The sequence below is a fragment of the Centropristis striata genome, chromosome 18 (assembly GCF_030273125.1).
Source record: "Centropristis striata isolate RG_2023a ecotype Rhode Island chromosome 18, C.striata_1.0, whole genome shotgun sequence".
Taxonomy (NCBI): Eukaryota; Metazoa; Chordata; class Actinopteri; order Perciformes; family Serranidae; genus Centropristis; species Centropristis striata.
Window position 1 is genome coordinate 5,135,865 of NC_081534.1, and position 25,142 is coordinate 5,161,006.

At 38.9% G+C, this 25,142-nt stretch overlaps 1 protein-coding gene across 2 annotated transcripts in view; it reads right to left on the reverse strand.

The window, feature by feature from the left end:
- Nucleotides 1-25,142, reverse strand: part of LOC131990806 (1-phosphatidylinositol 4,5-bisphosphate phosphodiesterase beta-4-like) — a 75,998-nt gene that overhangs the window by 25,669 nt on the left and 25,187 nt on the right. For both annotated transcript variants that reach the window (XM_059355942.1, XM_059355941.1), the window contains exons 4-7: nt 13,370-13,467; nt 6,448-6,528; nt 3,888-3,947; nt 257-400 (exon numbers count right to left, since the gene is read on the reverse strand). In XM_059355942.1, coding sequence (XP_059211925.1) covers nt 257-400; nt 3,888-3,947; nt 6,448-6,528; nt 13,370-13,453 — 369 coding nt within the window. In that variant the 5' untranslated portion in view covers nt 13,454-13,467. The remainder of the gene's footprint in view (nt 1-256; nt 401-3,887; nt 3,948-6,447; nt 6,529-13,369; nt 13,468-25,142) is intronic.

Genomic DNA, 25,142 nt, shown 5'->3' on the forward strand with positions numbered 1-25,142 from the left:
TTTGTTTTCTGACATATTTTGTGACAGTTTCAACTGCGTCTTGAGGCTGTGCTAAGTTCTGTTGTGTAGCATGGCCCCTTGCACTATTTGTGCAGACTTTCTTTGAGGATGTTTGGAAAATGATCTTAGAACAACAAAAACCTCAACACCAAAGATATAGACAGATATACAATCCAAGTGAAATTTGTCAGTGTAACATTTCACTTCCTGAGTCATAAGCACCGAGCAGTGGAAATAAGGACGTGCATGTGTTTACCCTGGCTGTGTCGGGGCTCTCCGCCACCATGAACATGAAGTTTAGGTTGACCAGGTCTGTGCCACTGCAGATGCATATGATGCAGCCCTCCAAGTCTGCCTCCGTCTTCCCCATGGCTTCGAATGATGACAAGATCTTTGGGTCCTGACAAAAAGAGAAGACCGCTGTCAGACTGCCGTCACACACAAATACAGGCCCGGACAGACAAAAAGAGAAGAAGACAGAAACAAACAGAAAAACACAGAAAACAAATGAGCGGTATAGCAGTGGTGTAGGTTGTCAAGGTGTCAATCTCAGAAAGTAGAGTTAGCAGGAGAAACAGGAAAACGTAAGGGGAGGGTAAACTCTGATTTTATTGTAGTAAACAGACACTGACAAGAAAACATAAATGAGAAATCTGCCTAGAGAGAAGGATGTTGGAATGTTTACTGGTGTTGTGCAAAAGCATCGGGGTGTTGAAAAGAATGATAGGTACAGCTTTATATTAAGGTCCTTGTAATAACCATTAATTAACAAGTAATAAGGCCCTTGTAAGTCCTTACAAGATGCTTATTAACATTACTGTGTGTTTATAAGCCTATATAAGTGTTAATAATGGCATTATGATACAGCTAATAGCAGGCTATAAGAGATTTATTATAAGAACATTAATAAAAGCCTCATGAGTATCTTATAATTCTTCATAATAGCATTACAAACACCCATAACCCACCCATTATGTCTTTGCCATGCCTTTATTAATCTTTTGTTTGCTTATTGATATTAGAATATACTTTATTGCTCATCTATTATAAGTTAACTATGCACTTGTTAACAGTTAACTATGCTTTTTGCAGCTAAAGGGATCTAAAGCGAGAACAATGCCTTATTACTTGTTAATTAATGGTTATTACAAGGACCTTTATATAAAGCGTTACCGAATGATATATTGTATGGATCATGCTTAGGAGACATAGATCATGGATCATGCATCATGGAAGTTATAATTATAATTCTAAATATAAAAGAAATCTTCGCAGCTGGAAGATATCACCTGAAGCCAGATTTGGATGTTCAGCAGTGAAAACAACACTTCAGACACCACTTTACTGGAGTAGGTAGGAGAAGGTCAGCAGACACCTCTGTCAAGTGGTGAGTAACATTATGTAACTCACATAAATTGGAATGTGAAGAGGATTGGCTCGTAGGATGTTAAATGGTTGCTTCTGTTAAATAAATGTTTGTGTGTGTGTGTAGGTTGGTGTAATTTAATTAAAGGCCAGAAAAAATCAGCATCTAAGACAGACATATTGGGCCTATAGAGAAAAAATATTCCTATTATTTTTGTTCATATCCACAATTTGTTCTTATGTATGTTAGTAGTACCCATTGCTTTCTGTGATCCACCAGTGATTTCAGATTTTGTATATTAATTATATGTTTTAGCTGGGGTTTTGATTTCCCTGTAACACCAGTACTGACACTGGAAAGTCATGTTTACATTGTTTAAGTTACAGAGACTTCCCTCCAGCTCAAGTTCTTCTCATTCTCTCACTTTTTTTTGGTGTCATGTTCTTGGGCATGTGTCAGAACATTCACATAGGCCACTTGCCCTTATATAATGTTTGGGGGGGGGGTTCCTATGCTCATAAACAGTTATGATCAATTTGGCATTCAGGACACCTAAGTAAGAGCAGATTTGAATGATTAAATACATCTGGAGTTATCCTCTTATTCTTCTCTTTACAGAAAATTAGGAGAAAATATAAGAGCTCTTTAAGAGATTGCTGCTTTATGAGGCCCGCTGTCTTGTCTGTTATTACATTTTTCTTTACATGCTTTGCAAGGTTGACTTAATCGTAATGTTGGACAAGCAATGGAAATGGGACTAAGAAAATCAACAGGTTTCAAATTACAGTAACCAAAAGCAGGGGAAAATGACTGATTTGGATTCTGAGTACACATAATGAAAGGTTGGAAGCTACATATAATTGATTATTTGTAAGAAAGAAATCACAAGAGGAAATTTCCAAAATATTTGGCATAGCATACCCCATCAAGCTGATGATGTGAGTCACCATAGAAAAATAACCTATTTTGGTCCAAACTGCATCTATTGGAGAAACTACCGGTACATCATTTAGCTTCCTTGAGTTCCTTACTTTCCTAGGTCTCATAAGAAATATTTCAATGACTAATTTGAATTCTTCAAGATTTGACACTTACAAAAAGTAAGAACTCATCTCAACATTTGTAAGGCTTTAAATTCAAGGGGAAATGAATGAACAACAATCTGTATTAAACAGTAACAGGAAATCCATGAAAACATTCTCTCGCTATCAGAAACACAGCACGACTCCTCCCTCTCATCTTTTCAGATTTCACTCTGCCGCCATCGTCACCATGGAAGAGCGTAATGTAGTTTTGTTATATGATTGAATTAACAGCAACAGGCAACTGGCTCTGCCGTTTTAAAACCCCAGCCAGCAATCATCCAATGCCATTCATCTTTCCTCGCTCATTGGATTATGTGAAACAGCTCTCGGGGGCTTGTGTAACCACGTTAGCCTCTGAGGAGAAGCCCTGCTCCGTGTTGTTGTTCTTAGTCTGCTCCTTACAGAACAGCACACAGCATTTGAACAAACAGCAGGAGTGGTTTTCAGGCTGCAGGATCTGTATACGTGCCCTTACACATGTATATACACACACACACACACACACACACACACACACGTCAACACAGAGGAGCGAGCAAACAGATTACCTCCTGCTGTCAACAATACATACACAACCTGGTAATGCATATGTACACAGTACACAGCAGTGTATCTGGGCGGGTTTAACTTTTAGTTGCTTGACAGGTTTGCATTCTAATTAGCGGCAGGTGTCCACACTGGTATTCCAGTAACAGCTTTCATAATTCATCTGGTCTGTAAGAAGCCAAATGTTACGACATAATGTCTCACTGTCAAGGCTAACCTAGATGAATCAATATTTAATATACAGTGAAACCATACAGGGTTGTTTTTGTGTGTATCTGGCTCCATACCAGCGTATCAAATAAGTGATTGGTAGCTAGCTGCTCTGAAAATGCAGCATAATGCTGCTGGTTGTTACATATTGGCTATTACAAGATAAGTTTCCTATTACAGGATAATGAAAAGTCATTCTGACAGAGACAGAACGTCTTATACCTGTGAGGTTTTGATCCCATAGTGTGAACTCCTTAACCCAGACATCCTCTGACAGCCCATCATACTAGGGCTGGAAGCACAGTTTTTCATTATTCCTCTCTGGGTCAAAAGCACAAAAAATATTCAGATACAACCTGCAGCTAAACTGCAGCCAGAATTGTATAAATATTGATGAGTTAAATATTTCATGTTTATGTTCTGCGGTGCCCATGGTGAATCTGGTAGCTCAGGAGTGAAAACTCAGCCGAGAGTCCCAGACCAGTCAGTCGATCGATAGAATACTCTGCTGTAGCTTCAGCTAATTAAAGCATGAATAACGTGTCTGACGTGGCATCCTCCCCAGATTTTAGCAAGAGTGTTGATGTGGGTGCAAAGAGACTGAGGATTGGGCGGGGTGGGCAGAGAGCGTGAAAGTTGTAAAAGCAGAAGCAAGGAAATTGTCTTTCCTGAGGTCTCACCTTAGGGACGGCACCGACGCGTATACTGTTGATGAGGGAACACTCGAGAACCTGGCCTTCCTGCAGGGGAGACACACAGAAAGATAAAGAGAAAACAAGTAGAGGGAAGAATGTGAGAGCAGGTGAAGAGGGAGACAGAGAGGGATGGCAAACAAGACAGATGGGTCACAGTGCATTTTGTTTTCTTTGCAATCATTTCCAATACACTGCGACAACACAACAATATCTCAGCATCTGACAACAATTATTAATGTAGGTTATTATGAGTAGCATCTCCACGCATTTTCTTAATCAAGTTTCCAATACTCATATTTCCTCCTTTGTTTATTGCTGGCAGATTAGCTGTTATAAGACGTGCTTCAATTTGGGTCTTTAATTCCCAGTGAGACAGTTTCCAGCCTGCTGCAACACCACACAGGATAAGCAGGTAGAAAGAATGCAGAGAAAGCTATTTGTTTTTCTGTCCTCCAGGATTTACTGTTAAGCAGCAAACTGACTGTGATGGATTACCTATATTCTTCTCTAGTTGATTTTAATACTACCAAGGGTGCAAACTCATCAGGGGTAACAGGATGGGAACCAAACTCCCAAAATGTGGATTTACAGTCCATTTTAGCATGAGGATACTGGGACAAACACATCATAGAATTAATGTCATCTCACTGGTACAAAAGTTATGAAATATTAGTGCAGACTCTTCACATCTTGGACACAACCTCTACAACTTCTCCCCTATGACAATATCAGTCAAAGAATCATTCTGCAGTAACCCTTTATCTCCAAGCCTCAAACTTCAAGTTTAAATACTCACTGTTCTTAAACATGCGGTCATAACTAGCAATATATATGCATCACTTTATATTATGTCATATCCACTTACTTCATCTATATAAAGCAATCTGTTTGATTATCCCATATTTATTCCAGCACCCTCTGCACTACTGCACAACTGTATAACTGCTGTAAAATTTCAGTGTTGTTGATTTAGATACATTTTCTGCCTGTGCAGTAGTCAAATGTTTAAAGTTGTAGTGGTGGTTTTAGCTGTATGTCTTATGTTATGTATTTCTGTGTAACTATTAGAGTCAAATGTATTGTATTTGTGTGTACTAACTACTTTGCTGTTTTGCTTGAAAGCAGCAGGCGTTGATTTGCACACCTGCGTGATGCTGTCAACAGCGTTAGCATGGTGGATGTGTTTCCATTCACATAAAGTTACTCGTTACTTGTTGAAGCTGACCGGGTTTTCCAGCTCCGTCGTATCATTTGTAACTCGTCGTAGAGTGAGACGCGCCGAGCTTTTTGTTGTGCTAACCTCAGCACCCCGTGCTAACAGTGTACGGCTATAAGTTTCCTGGCGGAACCCGGTCTGTGCTTGCTCAGCATGCAGGTGTAAAACAGTTACAGTTACGTATAGTCAGGTGGCTTAGCTAAATAAAGGGGACACGCCGGACAAAAGCACCAAATTTTTTCCACATACTCTCTATCACCATAGGTTTCAATTTTTGGTAGGAGCCACTTCATCAAGATTGCGGATCGGAGATGGCAGCCATATAAAGTCTATGAGAAATGCTATATCTTCCAAGCCACTTAGAAGGTCAATTTTGGTGTCAAAATCTACATTTTCTGGGTCAAGAAATCATTTAAAGCTACTGAGAATATCACTAGATGATTATTTGATCAAATAGATATGTTAATTTTCACCCAGACTGGTAGGTCTTCAAGCGCTGCAGCAGGGAATCCTGAGTTGAAAATGTTTGGAATCAATGTTCACGGGAGAGTGTGGATTAGCTGCCATGTACACTGCTAAAAAAAATCAAGGGAACGCTTTCATGTCATGTCAGATCTTGATCAACACATTATTTACAGTGAGTCATCTAGTGATATTCTATAATAGTGCCTACGGAACAATACCGTCCCCAGAGACCCCCCTCCCCTTCAAGTCTGCACCCCTGGATGCTGTACTGGCATTCTCAAAAAAAATTAAATACATCAAATCAAATCAAAATAAAAAATATGCACATGAAATTGCATTTTATAATTATATCAGTTTCGAGTTTCTCATTATAATGACGTACAGGATCTTTTGCTGTTTTCATCACAGGGCTAAATCTTAATACATTTTTTTTGTGATGTGGAAATTAATTTTCATACATTTCTTCTGTTTTCTTAAAGTACCAGACTACAAGCATCCTGTAGCAGCTGTAACTACTAACCCCTACCTCCTGAAACAGCATAAATCAGAAATATTTAAATGTCTTATTCAAATGCACTTGTTACACAAAGTTTATCAAAGAATCTGAAAATCTGAATGTGGAGAAATACACCACTGGGCATCTGACCAACAGCTTATTGGGTTTCTGTCTATATGTTACTATTATGTAATTATGCGCAGTAAACTACCCTTTTCTATATGTTTAAAAGGCTTCCAGGAACAAAAGTCTGGGTCAGAAAAAAACAATCCAAGGTAAACCCTTTCCTACTAAATAAAAACACATTTTACTCTGAAAGCCACCGTTGGACAATAGAACACAGAAACATGAAGAAGTGGAGCTTATACCTTTCCCTCACTCTTCCAGCAGATGAAAAAGCCAAACTCGTCCACCGTCATCTGACAGTTGGGCTCAAAGATGTATGGGTCCTGCAGAGGGGAAAAAAATATGTTTTATAAGAGAGGCTTCATCAGTCAAAAGGTTTTATTTGACATGGGAAGACATTCAACAGTCATCCTGTTTCACACACGCAGGGCTTATGCAACAAGACAAACAGATGTAGCTCTTGTTCATTTTCTAAGATGTACCTGCCTACTTAAAGACACATACACATCCTAAAACACAAAGTATGCGCCAATACGTTCAGTATATACACACACATGTTGCGTGTTGCAGAGGAGATGAAACCTGTTGCTAAGGTCGGCACAAAGTGAGATAAATGTGACTGCTATGAACTGTTAAATGCAAACATCATGTGGCTGGAACACAGTGCTGTGCATTAGAGACAGGGGAAACCCTTTGCATGTGTGTTTGAGCAAGACTGTGCTCTAGGTTCACCTAGGCAATACTATAACAATTCTACCTTTCCTTTTAGAAGAAATATGTTATTGCTAGCAGTTAATCCTTTATTGTTAATTCATAATTATTTTTTGTGTATTTTAGTGTAATTTGTATGTTTTATTTTATTTCTATTTATTGTTTACTTTTTTATTTGCTTTATTTTTCTTTTCACTATTGCCATCTCTTTTTTATTTCTGTTACTACTTTTTAAAAATAATAAATACATTTGTATTTATTTGGGTCTTTACTTATTTATTGTTATATTATTTGTGGTCATTTATTAATTATTATTATTATTATTATTATTAATAATAATAATAATAATAATAATATTTAGCATTATTTAATTATCTGTCTCTTTATGTAAAGCAATATTTACCCATATACATGTTCATATTCATATACATGTCCAGTAATGGGCACTGAAACTGAACGACTGATACCCTGAAAAAACAGTGTGCTCACTGATACTAGTACACACACACACACACACACACACACACACACTCTAATGTTACATCTATCAGCTCTACTAACATTAGCCTGCTTATCTTACCCAAACATTTTTCACTCAGTTCAATCAGCTGCTAGAAGCTGTGATTGCACTGGTAAATGACAGAGTCAGAGTGTTTGTGTGTGTGTGTTTGTGTGTGTGTGTGTGTGTGTGTGTGTGTGTGTGTGTGTGTGTGTGTGTGTGTGTGTGTGTGTGTGTGTGTGTGTGTGTGTTTATTCCAGTGAAATCACACATCTGAGAAGGATAAAACAGAAAAAATAGAATAAGAGATGGCTGCTGGGTCACTCATTCTAATATTAGCAGTGGCACACACACAACCACACAAACACAATTTGATCATCTCAGGATATGGCTTCAATGAGATTCACTGCAGCAAATAAGACTGTAACTGGCTTTTATTTGGTTTTATCATGTCATCTAAAACCACCATAAAAACAATTGAACAATCTTATTTCCATTTAGGAAATAGTGAGACTGCTGTAAGTGCAGTTAAAAGCTTGATTCCCTTTCATCTAAACTGGGACTGACAGAGGCATCAGTTACACATAGTGAAGCCAGCCATATGAATGAGATGGTCCCAAATGAGCCCTGACTGTTTAGAACATGGAGCAGGCTACTGTTACACTATCAGACGGCTTGTTCCTGTAAAACTAAACGGTTTATGGGAACACTTCGTCCTTCCACACGCAAAGGAACAATTAGCTGAAGGTCCAGCCATCTCTGGTTGGATTTGGATGGATAGACACCCCTAGTTATGGTCGTCCAGCTCCCACTCAACATGTGTACATTCTTTCCTAAGTGCCTGGGTAAGTGCAGCCCAGTGTGTGCGTGTGTGTGTGTGTGTCTGTTGATCCCTCTCTCCATACAATGATCTTTGAGACAATAACAGCAACCCCAAAACCAGACTATTTGTTTTTAAAAGAAACACGCACAGAGTACCTCAATATGTACATGCTGGTAAAACATATTAGTTAATTAACTATATTTAGTCGCTAAATAACTTAAATGCACCATCAAGGGAACATTGAACACACTGACTCCAAACTGAGTAATTCACACGCACAAAGACACACACACTCGTCCATGCCCTGGAGCTATTGGCCGGCTGATGAAAACACAGGAAGTGCTGCATGTGATGCCACTCTGTCTCCTCTGAGTGGCTTGTGCTCAACAATAAATGACTTACAGCAGGCGTCCTCAACATTTTTCAGCCTATGCACCCCTTAGCTGATAGATACTGCTTTTGAACCAAAGCAGAGAGACAGAACAGGGACCCCCTACTCCATACATTGTATATAGATGTGTTTATAGTGCCATGTAGTATAAACTGGTTATGGTGCACACTATACTAAGCTTTGAAAATAATAACACTGTTTAACACAGTATGTTATAAAAGTTACACAACAATCCACTGTGGCTCACAACAATGTACACTTTGTACAACAATCGATAGGTGCTGCCAGTGATTTAGTATAAGTCAGGTTGCTCACATGATGGCATTAGGATTCATGCGTTGTACAACACCTATTGTGTTAAATTATTATTATTTTCTAGATAAGCCTACTTAACTTTGCATATGGATTCATGTTTATGTGTATGTGTAACCCTGACACCTCTATCGTAGACCCCCTTTTGAAAACCAAGGACTTAAAGTATTCATTAATGTTATTCATAATGCAGAAATGCAAGGTAGTTATTCTCACTATATATCCACTTTCCTTATTTTGTTCTACGTCCTCATTTTACTGTTTGTTTTAAAAGACAAGTTTTTTTCTTAATGTCTGGAATATTTTGTTTGTTACATTTCCACAATGCATGTTCACAATAAAGCAAGCTGCGTTTATAATAGGCTTATGCTGCCTCCCAGTCAGCTTCAAAGTATGACTGTTTTCTAATCTTTTGTAAACAGCAACGAAGCATGGCTATATTCATCAGGTAAGTCTATTTCATGGATAGAGTGAATCTGGGTGTCTTAAAGGCTTTTTGCACTCATTCTAAATCACCAAACCAATATTATGAAACTATGGCCTGTAGAGGAGGTAAAGTAATAACTACCAATATTAAATGACATTTTGGGAAAAATAATTTATTAGAACGACCAACAGAAATAATTGTTTCTTTTTTCAGTGTCTCACAATTCTGGACCGTTTTTCTCCGCCTTCATTAACAGTCTGTCAATATGAGGCTATTTGGTCCCCATGGTAACGATTTTAAACACACACACACACACACACACACACACACACACAGAGACAGGAAGCCCCTTGGCAGTTAGCTGACTGATCATCACTTAACATCTTTGACCTCTGACCTCCCTGCTGATGGACTTGTCAAAGAGGAAAAACTCATTTAGAATATCTAATATCAATACAAAAAACGATGAATTATTGGCAATCTATAAATCATTTAAAGCCTACTCCACTGTACTAGAGAGGTGAAGCTTAACCGATGAGGTAAAGAAAAGTATCCACTACAGTCTGCCCGATAACGAGTGACAGCCAAACAATTCGAAAAACAATAATGAAAGCAAGATGAGAATGGGAATGTAACAACAAAGCATGAAAATACTCCATATTACATACGAATATTTTTGACCGGACAGTAATTACTACATGTATTATTAAGATACTTTATGTACTGAAAGAAATGTCCTACAAAACTTTGAATTACACTGTAATCTACGTAGGAACACACACACGCACACACACATTACCTGTCTCTACCATCTGCCACTCAATGGGGTTTCAGTCATTGGAGAATGTTTTGTGGAAAAAACATCCATGCTGTTTAGCATATTTGTGCCCATGTGTGTATCTTTGTGCTTCTCTGTGTGTGTGTGTATGAGTGCCCTTATGAGAGGGACTGATAAAGAGCATGTCTATGTCTGTGGGTGGACTTGGTGTACGTCATTTCAATCGACGCAGATGTCCCCTGCAGGCTTTGTATTTGCCAGGCAACAGAGCAACAGCTATTCACTCACTCGCACACAAACAAACACAGACAGAATAAAGACAGTTCATAACATAGACTAGCATAAGCGACAGGTTAACAACCCAAAACCCACTTTGTTAATAAATAAAGGACTGTGTGTTCTGTTTTTTTACCTCTAGACATTAAACTGCTGCTGACAGCAGGAGCTGACGTCCATAAAAGATGTAACTACTGTCAAAGTCGTTCTTGCTTCCCTTTTCAGATAAAAGAAAGGATAACGGCTCCCCTCAGACAGGTTTAAAGTATGCAAAAATACTCAGATATGATTACTATATTTTTTAGGATGGCTGTGCCACATAAAAAGAGAGAATAATAAGAAAGAATAAGAGCGATTCAGTCACACTTTACATTTTGGTCCCGAGACTCACATGGCACCAAAATTGGCAACAAACAGACGTATCAGAATGTTAAGTGTAGTTAGGATCTTTTAGCTTGTTTATGTGGTTGGTTAGCTTGTTAGCTTGATAGCGTTGGTGGTTTCGAAACACAATAATATCTGCGATGATGTAACAGTGTTTTTTTGCTCTTTGGACTGACAAGTCAGCTCTGTGCTGGATTTTTCAGGTTTCTTTTTATGGCTAATTATGTAAGTTTAAATCTCTGATTTTAGGAAAGGGACATCTCCTCCTTCAGTAGGGGAATGTGAAAACATCTCTCTTGTGACAATCCTTGATCCATATTTTTGAGTGGAAGGGGACTTTAAGGATATAATAATCAATAAATGACTAAATGCAGTGGTAAGAGAGTAATAGCATGTCCCAGCTGACGTCATAAATTTTAATGTTTAAGGTGACAGGCAGAGGTCGACCTTATTAGCATTCAGGCCAGTCCTAACCCTGCCCTGCCTCAGCCTGGCTCATATTCACAGCAGCAACACACTGAGGACTTTCTTCAGAAGCATGCCGGCCCAGTTTCATGGCTCACTTTGACACGGCTGTGGATTTGATGATGCTTTTCCCTACGCTCTTTCAAGTTTTCTTCTCTGCCTAAGAGGGATCCTCCTCCCCCTACTGATGCCCACATAAACGGAGAGGACTGAGGGGATTTCCTGATGTGTGCAAAGGGTGCGTGTATGTCTGTGTGCACGCGCACGTGTGTGTGACACACTTTGGCTTTGCTCGACAAATGTCCTAGCTAAGTGTCCTGATTAAGTTAGTCAGAGGAAACGTGGGCGAAAAGACAGGAAGATATACACAGGGTCATATACACACAGACGCCACGACATGTTTGTCTAAATGTTTTTTAATTTAATTGGTATATTGGTATTGACTAGACAGACAATAGATGTGCTTGTGGCTTTAATTGAGAAATAATTCAATAATCTGTTTAAAAAACATTTTTTTTCCAAATAGATTTTCTGTGATTAATTTATATTTTTAATTGAGTTGTTTTGTCTTTAGTGAAGTACTTTATAACTCCATCTTGTAACCTGATGTATATAGTTTGCCACTGAGAACTTCAACATCTCTGCAGAAATGTCAGGATTTATATGCTTCTTGCCCTCCAAAGCAGTATTTTCCTACATGTTTTACTGATTTTACACTCAACTCCACTTACAACTACATTAAATCAACATTCCAGTGACAAAAAAATATTGATGGTGTATGTGTGAAAACAAAGAGCTGCTCACTCAGTGACATCACACACATAATGTTTTGACAGGCCTGGTGGAGACTCTGGATGCGTTGCAGACAAGCAGTTGCCACGCCGAAGATTCTTAATGAGGCTCATCAATGCGGCCTGCCTTCAGCTACAGCTCTGACTACAATAATGTATGTTGTATTGTATCAGGTTATAAAGGAGACACATCTGCTACATTATATGTGTGTGTGTGTGTGTGTGTGTGTGTGTGTGTGTGTGTGTTAATGACAGACTGGGATACGGTCATTAAGGCTGAAGGATGATAATAGGACAGAGCAAATAACCTAGAACAAGGTTATTGACAAACACAGCCTTCAGCCTTCACTCAGGACCTTAAAGTTAGATGTTTACTTTATCAGTATGCTATGATATACAGTACTGGTCAAAAGTTTTAGAACACACCAACTTTTCCAGAATTTAATTGAAAATGATGCAGTTTAATGTCTCAGTGTATTCTGAAGTTAATGCACATTTGCAACATTTAAAATTCTTTATTGAGCATGATAGTGTTTTGAAAGTAAAAAAAATGATTCAAAATCACATTTTATGTTGGACTAAAGGACTAAAAAAAGACACCAAATGACCAAAAAAAGACACAAAATGACCAAAAAAGACACCAAATGACCAAAAAAGACACCAAATGACTTACAAAGACATGAAAAGAATTAAAAAATGGACAAAAAGCCCGAGACTCCATAGAGTTAAGTTGTTAACCCATTTCTTGTTCCCTGAAAAAGGCCTTCTTGTATAATTCTGAAATGTACATTATCTTTCAGTTTTGGTTAAGCTTACCTTTTTTATTTACCTCTGGCAGTTCACCACTTACCTTTGTACCCTTTCAAGCTGTTCATTTGACTTGAACTGCTTGAATTTCAATAAAAAACTGGAAAAATTTGGGTGTTCTAAAACTTTTGACCGGTAGTTTATCTGACATAAAAAAGGTTAGGAGGCTATTTATTTTTACAGTGCATATTATTTGTTTCTTTCCAAGATAATAAAAAACATAGATTTAGAAGTGTTAGATAATGTATCTTGTTTTAAGAGTTAATTTCTTATTTTAAGCGTTCAACATGCTTATTTCTAGATTTAACAATCTTAATTTAAGAAATCTTGTCAAGTGAAATTATCTGTCCATGCAGCAAGATAATTTCCCTCAGATTTAGTGTTTTTATCTTTTTTTTTAGACACACGTTTTTTGCAGTGTACATTCCAACCTGTTCTATTTATTTATTTCTTAGATATGAACAGACTTCGTAAGCGGTCAAGAAATGCATCTTTTTTACCTCATCAAACCTGTCGAAGGAGGCGCCTTCCTGCATGAACTCAGGCAGGTGCTTCTGCCAGTTGAACTCGTAGGACTTTGTCATGGCTGCTCACGAACCTGAGATGCAAACAGAGGAGAGAGAGACAGACCGAGAGAGAGAGAGGAAGAGAGAAGAAAAATCTGTAACATCTAGATGTAAAAGCCCATGGAGGTTTCAAGGACAGAATGCATGCTACATAAACCCACACAATATCATTTTTCTCCTCTCCACTAGTCAGAGAGATGCTGAATTCACGGAGCAGAGCTACTGTACCTGGCCCCCCAGGGGCTCGTCCAAAAATATCCTCCCCTAAGAAGTAGAATATTGTAATGTAAAACCATTTCCTAATAAACAAGATATGATATGGAAGATATACAAGGATATTTGGGGTCAAACCTATGTAAAGCTTGCCAACATCACCTCCAGAACAGTAATTTGACTTGAATAATTTGATGGTGGATACTGAGTCACATATGAAAAACAATTGGTCTAGTTTCATTAAGCAGAATGAATGAATGCTAATAAACAGGTCACTGCATGACAAATCTGGTATGTGGGCTAGGGCTGGGTGATATAATGTTAAGTTAAAAAAGTTGAACAAAACAGGATGAACTGCTGAATAATAATATAAACGTCATTTAGATTTCACATTCTGATCCTTGCACATGGGAGCAAAGCTGGTTTTGCTAAAATTAGGCTTTAGCATGGGTTTATGTCATAGACTATTTAGTTATTCAATTATCAGAAATGTTATACAGTGATATATCTATATAAGGATAATGGATTCTGTCTATATTGTCCAGCCTTAATGTGAGCTTTCAATTAGAGCTAGTGTAACAACACCAGACCAGGAAATGCAATAATTGCATTCCAGCATAACTTCTGACTAATTGTTATTAAAATTATGGAAATGCAGCCATTATTTTACTATGTAGCATATTAATTGCACTTCAACTGAAGGGCTATAGTAATCAGCACACAAAAAAGAGCTTAGCAGTTATATAATAAACAGGAAATAGAGCAAACATATTTACATTATAATACATTAGCTAATGTGATTTTGAACAAGGTCATAACTTATTAAGTGATAGTCTGGTCTAGCCTTAGACCTTTGCACAAAGACATTAATGGACGTTTCTAAAAGTAGAAACAAATCCTTCTCTGCGGTCATAAATCTGATTTTCCTTGGCTCCTGAATGCAATCACTTGATAATGCAGTAACTGGCAGCCCAACAGCACAACCACTCTAAACACATACCTTACTGCCTCAGCGTTTCAGTTTTTTAAACAACAAGCATGACATTGCTGGGTTGCTGAGTTGCAATCCAGAGTTGAGATTTATCTTTTTATATTAATGCTTGAAGGAATACAAACAGTAGAAACTGTAACTGCCAACAGGCAGAGCTTTGCAATTCCTGGACCATTTCAAAAATGTTTTACAAGGTTTGTCTTGGCTTTGCTCATTACTTGCAAAATGTTGTCAATATGACTTGCAGTCAGACATCTACATATTTACAGAGGGAGCAATTCACTGTGAAAGACCAGACTCTCTCTAGCAGCCTCACTACACCAGCATGCAACAGAGCTGTAATATGTGCAGTGTAGCTGGTGAAATATAAGTAGGCAAGGCAGGTTGGTGCACTGCATCATCACTGTATAACCCCTGTGTGGGTCTGAACGACATAGGTTGAGCATATCTGACAGTTAAAGAGTATCTGAGGGTGGAATTTTCCATTAAGTCTCCTTTTCTATGGCCTGAAACAGTCTGGATGTGCACTTTATTCCTCTTCAAATACAAAGAAGCAGCAAGTCAGGCGTGATTCATGTGACACACCTGCACGTGTATCATCACGTAAAAAATCCAGCTCAGGGAGGGGAGGGGGGGCCTGACAGGAAACTGTAATATTGTTGATGAAACCATCCAAATATAGGCACTTCATACGTCAGCCTCAAATGTGTCAGGCAAAACCAAGAGAGAGAACGTGACATACTATGTATAGTCAAAGAGCTCAGCCGGTATTAAGTCATTATGGGAATACTCTGAGGTGTGATTTGATTTTTGATAAGGAGGTGTTTCAGAAGACTCCTTCATGATTATATCTAATACAGACAGAGTAAAAGTTGTCAAATATACAGAAAATCACATATAACATATAATCAAAACAGTTATATACTTTCCAAATAGCATGGCTGTAACTTAGTCTCTAAAACATTCCAAAGGTGTACTGAAGTTCTCATTTATTTTAACAATTTCTCCACAAGTTGTATTGGTGAAATGTCTGTCTGCAGTGTGTGTCTATGTGTGTGTGTGTTACCACCCTGCAGTTAGTGCAGAGACTGAAGCAGAAACCGACCATTTTCCTCCCAAGGATATAAAGAGGGAAACTGGATGTTGATGGGTGAGATGACAGAGAGGGAGACAGGTGGGACGATACAGAAAGAGCAAGAAATAGGGACAAATAGAGAGTAAGCGCCAGAGAGAGGTGGGAGGAGGGCAAATGAACGGACAAAGGGATAGATAAGAGAGAGGAACGAGAGAATAATAGCAGTAAAGTAAGAGTAAGCTATAAAGCTGGTGAGAGGTACAGAAACTGAAATAGAGCGGTGGGGAGAGAGTGACATGAGATACAACAGAACAGTGGAGGGCAGGCAGAGACGGATGGGTGGAACAGCTGTGTGTGACAGAGGCTGGCTGGAGAGGCTGGGGGACAGCGTGGTGTGTACAGTGGGGGATGTCTGCTTTTGATGTGTGGAACACAGATCAGAGACAACATCAACAGAGGCTACAGAAAACTACCAGCTGGGTGGGCTCCAGTCCACGCCCGGCATGACAAATGCAGATGAAGAAAGGCTAATAAGATGTCCGTAGGCTGTCATTATGAGAATAGAGTGATTCAGAAAGACTGCACAATTATACAGCCGCTAATACGAGCTAATCTCACCCCCATGTGCAGGTTAATTTAAGACACAATTACCAGAGACTGAAACAACTAACTCCTACTTCTTTTGTTTGCTCAGCTTGCTTTGAGTCCCGACCATTGACAACATGGATGCAGCTAGTGAAGCCAATGCAGAAATACCTAATCCTGCATTCTTTCCAATGGTCAGTAGGGCGCAACTCCACTAGTTGCAAAATTGTATAGTCTTTAGATTGTAAGTCTATAAGAAAAGGACCCTACTTCTCACTAGATTTATTACTGCAGGGAACATTTTCCTGATGAGTTTTTAGTCAACCAGCCTCAATCGCTAGTTTCAAATCTTCTTTGATATGGCATGATGTTAACTTTGTAAATGATGGTCCCGTTTAGAGTGAAATAGACTTGAAAGCAGGTTATGCTTTAGGGCATGATTCTTAGGTACCCCCCCCTAGCAACTTGTCAGCCAAGAAAGAGGTGTACAACTGGTACCCATGGCACTGTTGACATTTATGAAGACATGATTTTGTTTTTTGGTGTTTTCGTTTGAGAACTCTGAGCCTTTCACAGTGTACTAAGAGACGCTGGAGTCGGCTGTTCTTTTTTCCACCGAGAACATTTTGTTTTAAGACTGTTTTTCATTCTAACCAATATAACACTTAATATGAATAATGGCCCCCTTTTCGTAACCAAGCTAGCTAGCTAGAGCTAGCTGCTGATTTGCTTAAAAAAAAAAAACAACAAGAAGGTGAAAGCCAAAATGCCAATCTCAAAGTTTCAAATCGGTAGTGCACAAACTAATGGGTGATGCCACGGAGGCTATGTCCACTTCATTTATACAGTCTACCGTCCAGACCCAAAAGTGTAGTTTGCAGCTGTAGCAGCCAGGCTGGGTCAATACACCCACAAAGGAGCAAACTTCATCAAACCCAGACCTCCACCATCTGTGCATTCCTATCAGGGGACCATAACACAGACACACACATCCTGTCCAGGGAATGAAAACACAGATGCACACTTCCTGTGGAGATTAAGAACTGAGGCCAGGCAGGGCGCCAATAACACAACCCACAGAGAGACGACTAGCGTAAATAGGCTGCACCCTGTCTAGATTATTTAGTAATACTAAACCAAATCTGGGAGAAATGTTAGAAATTCCTAAACCGGATTCAAAGTGATTCAGATAGGACAAATCACATATCTAATTTGGACTAATTGGGTTGTGCTGTCCTGTCTGATGTTAGCCTAGATCTTGCCACTCTCAACAGTATGCATTAGATAACATTTTCCTCAGTGGGCTGAAATCTGTCCAATAGCAGCGCGGCATGCTGAGGTTCTGTAAGGCCATGCCAGCGCCCACATCAGGCCTCTGAGCTCCTGGACGTGTGAGTGTGCACGTGAGGAGCCGAGGGAAGCTGAAGGAAGCAAGTGAGGTCCGAGCCCCCTGTCCAACCCCTGACAATGAGATAATTACGATAGATAGGAGCCCCCTGAGGCACACTGTTCCCAGCCTCCTCATCTAAAATGGCAGCTAGGGTAACACCCAGCGGTCCCACACCTCATAAACTAAAATTAGGCTACAGCTACATCAGTCAGCCAGTGGTGGAAAGGTTGACTGGGGACACTCAAATGGACACAAGTGAGCAACACACGCAGAGAGGCACATCTGACGTGGCTGGCACAATAACTAAAGCTCTCCTTTAATGCATAATCCACAACAGGTATTAAGTAAAGGGCTCCAACATTTAAATAACACATTTTGTGGCTCTGTCTGACCAAGTGAACACAGGCCTAGTTTCAGGCCTAGTTTCATGCCTCACTTGATCTTACAGCACAAATCATCACCTGATGTTTTTGGTGTTAGCGTAATCTAAATCTGACCCGATCCAACCCATCTGAGTCAACATTATTTTTCAGTTATGGGAAGTCGGGATCTCCAATGCCTTCTAAAAGTCCCTACAATGTATCACAATGATCTAGATTCACAAGAGGTTCACAGGAGATCCATTTTCAAATAGAGAAGATGAATGCTTCTTATTCTGAGAAACATGAATTAGGATTTATTGGCTACTAGACACAGTACCAACATTACCAAAACAATAAATCTTCAGATAATACCATAATAATAAATCAAGACCATATTCTATTTATGACTGATTTTTCTCTTAAGTTGGAAGTAGCCTTGCCTAAGATGATAGCCAGAACACTACAGTATGTACAGTATGTGCAATACTGTAAGTGAATTACACTCAGCCACTAAGGCAACAGGCTCCTCTGATCCCTGATTCATAACAGCTGAAATATAAAAGCTGAGCTAAAAGAAAACAAACTACTGGATCAAGGGCTTACAAAAAAGTATTAAAAAGTGTTTCAGTTAGACATAATTTTCCTGCTGTCTTCTCCTTTTGTAGGCTCAGAAGCAGGAACAACATTGTTTCTGTGCTCAGTGTTTATCTGGAACAGCTGGTTGGAGTTAGAGCATAAGATAAATGTTAAGTATATGATGGTTTTAATCATGGAACTTGACAGTGATTGCCCAGGTACTCCTTGTTTGACCATGTATGGCCCGACTTGAAAACATTTTAAAGTAACAGTCCTGTGTCGGATCTAGAGTTGACAAGGAATTATTGGTTTTAATCTTTATATAGACAGCATATTGTGTCTTTGTTACCTTGCAGGACCAAACCTGTTTACCTTGGCTAATCAACAACAGACAGTTAAATATTATACAACCTAACAGGAGAAAACCAAAGGAAAGCAAATGGTTTTAGTAGTTTTCACTTCACTTTGTCTTTGTGTTTTGCACTATACATGTCCTGGACCTCTGTGAGCAGAGAGATTACACTAAAAACACATTTTCTCATCTGTGAAAAAAAAGTTTTCCCATACTGCACACTTTAATTGTAAGTGCTTTGCTAAGAGGTATCTTGAGAATAACTCACATGCTTCTTTCTGCATTGCCACCGTTGATTCCTGCCCACAGGCTAGCATCTCTGTCAGTTTACGAATCAAAACATTAACTCACAGGCTGCACTTCATATGCGATACTACACCCACGAGTATTGCAGGTTCTTTAAGTTCATTATTTATTATTTGTAGGTGTTTTTCAAGCACGGCCTCCTAAACTAATACTGTGTCAAATAGACCCTACACTGAAACTGTGGAGGGAATAGGTCTGAAAATACATAGTTGTTTTTTTTAATGACATCTGCAAAAATGAAAAACTGACTACATGCCCTCCTTGCAGGTGATGATGCATTACTACTACTACAACTAGTTATGTTTGTCAGACAACCCTGACTGTGGTATCAAAACTGAATTGAGGTACACTACCGGTCAAAAGTTTTAGAACACCCCAATTTTTCCAGTTTGTTATTGAAATTCAAGCAGTTCAAGTCAAATGAACAGCTTGAAAGGGTACAAAGGTAAGTGGTGAACTGCCAGAGGTAAATAAAAAAGGTAAGCTTAACCAAAACTGAAAAATAATGTACATTTCAGAATTATACAAGTAGGCCTTTTTCAGGGAACAAGAAATGGGTTAACAACTTAACTCTATGGAGTCTTGGGCTATTTTGTCCATTTTTGAATTCTTTTCATGTCTTTGTAAGTCATTTTGTGTCTTTTGGTGTCTTTTTTTGTAATTTTGTGTCTTTTTTTGGTCATTTTGTGTCTTTTTTTAGTCCTTTAGTCCAACATAAAATGTGATTTTGAATCTTTTTTTTACTTTCAAAACACTATCATGCTCGATAAAGAATTTTAAATGTTGCAAATGTGCATTAATTTCAGAGTACACTGAGACATTAAACTGCTTCGTTTTCAATTAAATTCTGGAAAAAGTTGGTGTGTTCTAAAACTTTTGACCAGTAGTGTAGGTATGACACTTTTAAATGTAATTAGCAGCTTCTATGGATACAGCAATGAGTACTAAAGGACCAATGTTTATGATTTAGGGGGGTCTATTGGCAGAGATGTGTATAATCACCTGCAAATTAGAATCGTTGTGTTTCTGTTTGACTGGAATGATTCGTTGATTTCACATTTTTACATTACCAAAGTTCACCGTAGGTTTTCCTCCAGGCTTGGAAGAGGAGGGGGATTCAGTTGCAATCTGCAACCTCACCACTATATGTCCCTAACTCCACCACACTGGTCCTTTAGGTGATCATGTGACTTTGACCCAGACAATTCAGGTTTAAACCAGTCTTAAACCGCAGCTAGGTTAATGGCAGAGCAAACAGTGCAGTGGTGTAAATATGTCCCTGAAGCAGAAGAAAAAAACAAACGCTGAGAGGTTAAAGAGAAACATCTTAAAGCTGAAGAAAAAAACCCTGCTGCTTCTCAGCAGGCTGCCACCTACTCTGCTGACCAGTGGCATTTTACTTCACAGCCTCAACAAACTGGAACATACCACCTGCTTTGGAAAGAACAGTGTGAGCAAGATACATAATACATGAAAGAATACACAACAACAGAAACATTTATTCAATATTTTTCAGTTAACTGTTCACTCCTAAATAATCTAATGATGCACACGTCTTAATTTTTTTGGATTCAGCAGATGATATGCTCAACATGAAAAATGTTACTCTGATTCAGTGTTCTTCTTTGACCGGTTCAATACTAAATTTCTTCTTCAAACAGGAATTTCAATGTTCTTTTTGATTTGTTCATCCCTGAAACTCAATATAAAGAATCAATAATGCATGTGAATACTAGCCTGAATCTATGATATTTACTTGCTTCAGATGCTGGGTACTGTCAAGAGGCGTGTCAAGAGAACTATGTTTGTTTAAACACCGGCCACGCTTTGTCTGCACACACAGAAAGGTAGCATATTTTTTTATTACACTCACTACTGCTCCACACACAAGAAAAACAGGCGCAACAAGTGTATGTGGGCAAATCAAACAGGCTATAACACTAATGGCTGGCGTGATAGCAGTATGGCCCTTGATGCTTTATTGCACATGTACATACAATACAATCACATTACTGTCTCACTGCTGCACCCGACTCTCTAATCTTAACTGTACATATGACGAAGTGTCATCATGTCCTCTTACCTGTTTGTCTAGGATATTTGCCTTGTCTTACGGCTGCGAGAGTGTGGAAGTGAAGACACAAACACCACTCTAATCTTTTTTACATACAGAGAGGTGACCAGTGATAACAACTTGTGAAAAAAACATAGAGAGACTCAGCCATAGAACATTTCCTGTGTGGAACACCTACACTGCTTCTTAATGTGCCTCTTCTTCATCGATACCATCAATCTTCCTCTCTCATTATCAGGGCCGGAGCAGCCCTGGAGGCTGAAGCCATCTTAGGACACACACATCTGCCAACTCATCTACACCACTTAAAGATCCACTGAGAGCATTTTTCTTCATGCCCATCTGATTTGTCAATAACGCCAAATATGTGAACCTTTGTTTATTAGGTAGCTCTGACAATCACCTCCTAAGACAGTTTGAACAAAACAGCATCTGTCCTTCACTCTACAAAATGATTAAAAGGCTAAACTTTATCCAGTGCTCCCAATTACTGGAAACGCTAAATAACTAGCATGTAAACTCTGCTGCTTTATCATCACTTGTTAATCATGTTTGTATATTGTTACCGGACCATTCATTATAGCATTTTAAATGCTTATGTGTCCTTCATCACAAATGAAGCAAATACAGAATTTTGATACATACTTGTCATGCACTACGCAGTGTGTTATTATCTATTCTGTCAGGTGTTCTTCAATGCATGATATTCCTCAGGAGATCACACTCAGCTCCTGACAGAAAACACTAATCATTTCCAACGCATTATTTCTCTCTGCCAGCCTTGTGAGTCTACACAAACAGCTTGTTTACCTCAATAAAAAGAGCAAAACACTGCGAGGCTTAGAGCTCCTACTGCACTCGGCCTCCATGTCTGACAATGCGTCCATAGGCGTGTGATATGTCTCCAACAAATTGCATACTTCATGTTCAATATGTTGCAAAGAAGCAACATTACAAATCTCCTTGCAAAGGCTCATTAAAGTTGGATGTTTAAAATGTTGGCATGTTGTTCGTTCCTGTGTAATGTTTTAGGCAACCTATCTATCTATCTATCTATCTATCTATCTATCTATCTATCTATCTATCTAATAAAATAATAAGTTAAATGTATTAAGTGATTAATGGGGTAGCATTTAAGTATACATGTTATCTCATCATAATTATTTTGCTACCCAAAACCTTGAGTGAACCAAATTGTTTAAGATGTTTATGATGGCATCAGCAGTGAGTAATAATTCTCTTGAATGTTTTTTCTAAAACTTTATTAGCATCATGACTCCCTATCAAATTAAAATAAAACAATTATATCCACAATTCTGTTGCCTTACATCATATTGCAATTAAAATTGCATCTTAAGAATGAAAAATTAAACAGCACTTTGGCAGACAGTTTGGAAAGAAAGCTATGACGCACACGGCTGCTGTTGTTTTTGGATAAGTAGGGAAAGAGAGAGACGGAGCACGGTTTGGTCAAAGCATGAAAACGAGATTATAGGAAACTTAAGCAGGGGACTAAATTACACCTGACCAGACTGATGTGTGCAGAGACACAGAGGCATGTGTGGTTATCTAGCCTGCTGGGTACGGTGGGTGCGTATCATTTAATAAGGGTAACCACAGAGCGACTGGTCTGAGCCAGTTTCTATCAAGATGTGAACACCTTGCCTTGTGTTGCCTCATCTGCATGAAACGTCCACCTCATTACACCTCAACACATTTGCACTATTTCAGCTGCATGCCATATGAACTACAAAAGTCAAAGCTAATTTAAAAGTCACAAATAGATATATATTTGTACTAGTCCCTGCCAAGAAAACAGAGCCCCTAGAGTGCGCACATACAGGACACACACCTGCAGGGTCCCAGCACTGAGCATGATCAGCAGGGGGGAATCTAGGATGAGAGCCAAGCCCTGTAGACAGCACACTGTACTGAGAGCTTCATGTTTAGGTGATGCTGTGCATGTGAATGTCTGTCAGAACAACATAGGTTGGCCACGGTAACATTCCACTTCTACTTCTTCTACAGCCCTTTGAAACTTTAGCTAAAATAAGTCAGAAAGGTCAATGGAAAGATTTTGTTAATAGCTATGATGGGACTTAGAAATGGAAAATATTTAACTTTTTTTCTGTCTCATTTTTTCACACTGAACCGCTACAACACAGGGGTCACAGTCCAGTGCATGCAGAATATGTGGTATGTGAATTGATACACCTAATATGGAACCAGGTTCACAAGCATAAATTCTGCCTAGAAACTAAAAGCTAAAGCCGTACGCCATTAGCAGCATGTGTTGATGTTAGCACAACAAGCAGATTGTCGTCTCACTGTGACGAGCGAAAATAAACAGCAGAGCTGAAAGATCCGCTTGTGGGTTCCTGGTAAGCTACAACAGCATCATAGGGAGAGAGCTGTGTCTAAGAAGAGGATGGTGTGTTAGCGTTGCTTCATTCTCAAAGTCTATACAAATAGAAACGCACCCAACACGCTAAAATACATTCAACGGCATCACCCAGATAGGCTGATCAGGAATTGAAACACATCTTCTTATGCACAAGTTATTTTATTTATTATTTTTCTATATATTTTCATTGTATGTTGTATTTTCAATACAATAGCACAAGAGATGCTTTTCATTTTTATAGCCTATTGAGACCTGTTGCCTTTTGGGAAAGTGTTTGTTCAGTGTGCTCACAGTAAAATACAGAAGTGTTTGAAATGGTCCTTTTTTTAATAATGAAAACAGTTTACCAAAGTTGCCAGTGAGCAAAATGTTGCCTTAGTTGACAGCAGGAGGATTTGCTCTGTGAGACTTGTGCTGCTTTTTTTTCAGAGTTAATGAAAAGAAACATATCCATATCCATTTGGGGTTTTTATGTTGCACTGTACAAAGTTGCACTGGACCGTGACCCCCAAACCAGGGTATGAACACAACCAGTAACCACTAACTGCAATCAAACACCTTTCTTAGATGGTGTAAATAACTAACAAACAAAAACTGCTTGATTAGTATTTAGTGCAGGGCTTTTTGGTTGCATTACATACAAGTGTTCATGATAGTGTGGCATGTTTCCAGTATTCACACTAAGAGGAAAAGCAGGAGAGGGAAAGATAAACACCTCAGGTCAACTGGTTTAGGTAAACAGTCTATGTTATGACCTCCGGCAACACAACCACCAACCAGGATACACAGAAAAAAAGGACACACACATGCACAATATCCTGGAAGTAAACTTCAACACGTTGCCCTTCTGAGGTGACATTGATTCAAGATCGTAGACAGACTACAACATTCTGCTGGTGGCAGGTTTGTTCAATTGCATTACCATGAATTAGATTAAACCCTATCAGATAGAATCCAATTAGCAGAAGGGTTCATGTTTGCCAATACTTTGCTGCACACATCAGTCACACACACCGCTCATGCCGTAAGACACAGAGCCATACAACTGCTACTGTTTACACTGGGTAAAAGTAGTCTTTAATTCAATAAGAGCCCTTAGCAAGGAATAGTGTTTATTACACCAAGAAGACCTCTGTTCTCTGAGCAAACAGCTCGTATGGCAGTGAAATCAATGTTACTATCGCCTGTTTTTACATTTCATTTAGGTACTGGATAACAGGGTGGTGTAAGAGGGGACAGTGATCTCTAAGTAAACATGTACTTACCTGCACAAGGATGGAGATCCTGTGTGTTCATGTCACCTGTGTTAGATCTTTCACTTCACTGGCTCTCACACCTCCTAAACTCAACTGAAGCCTAGTGTAGCGTGCCAACTTGTG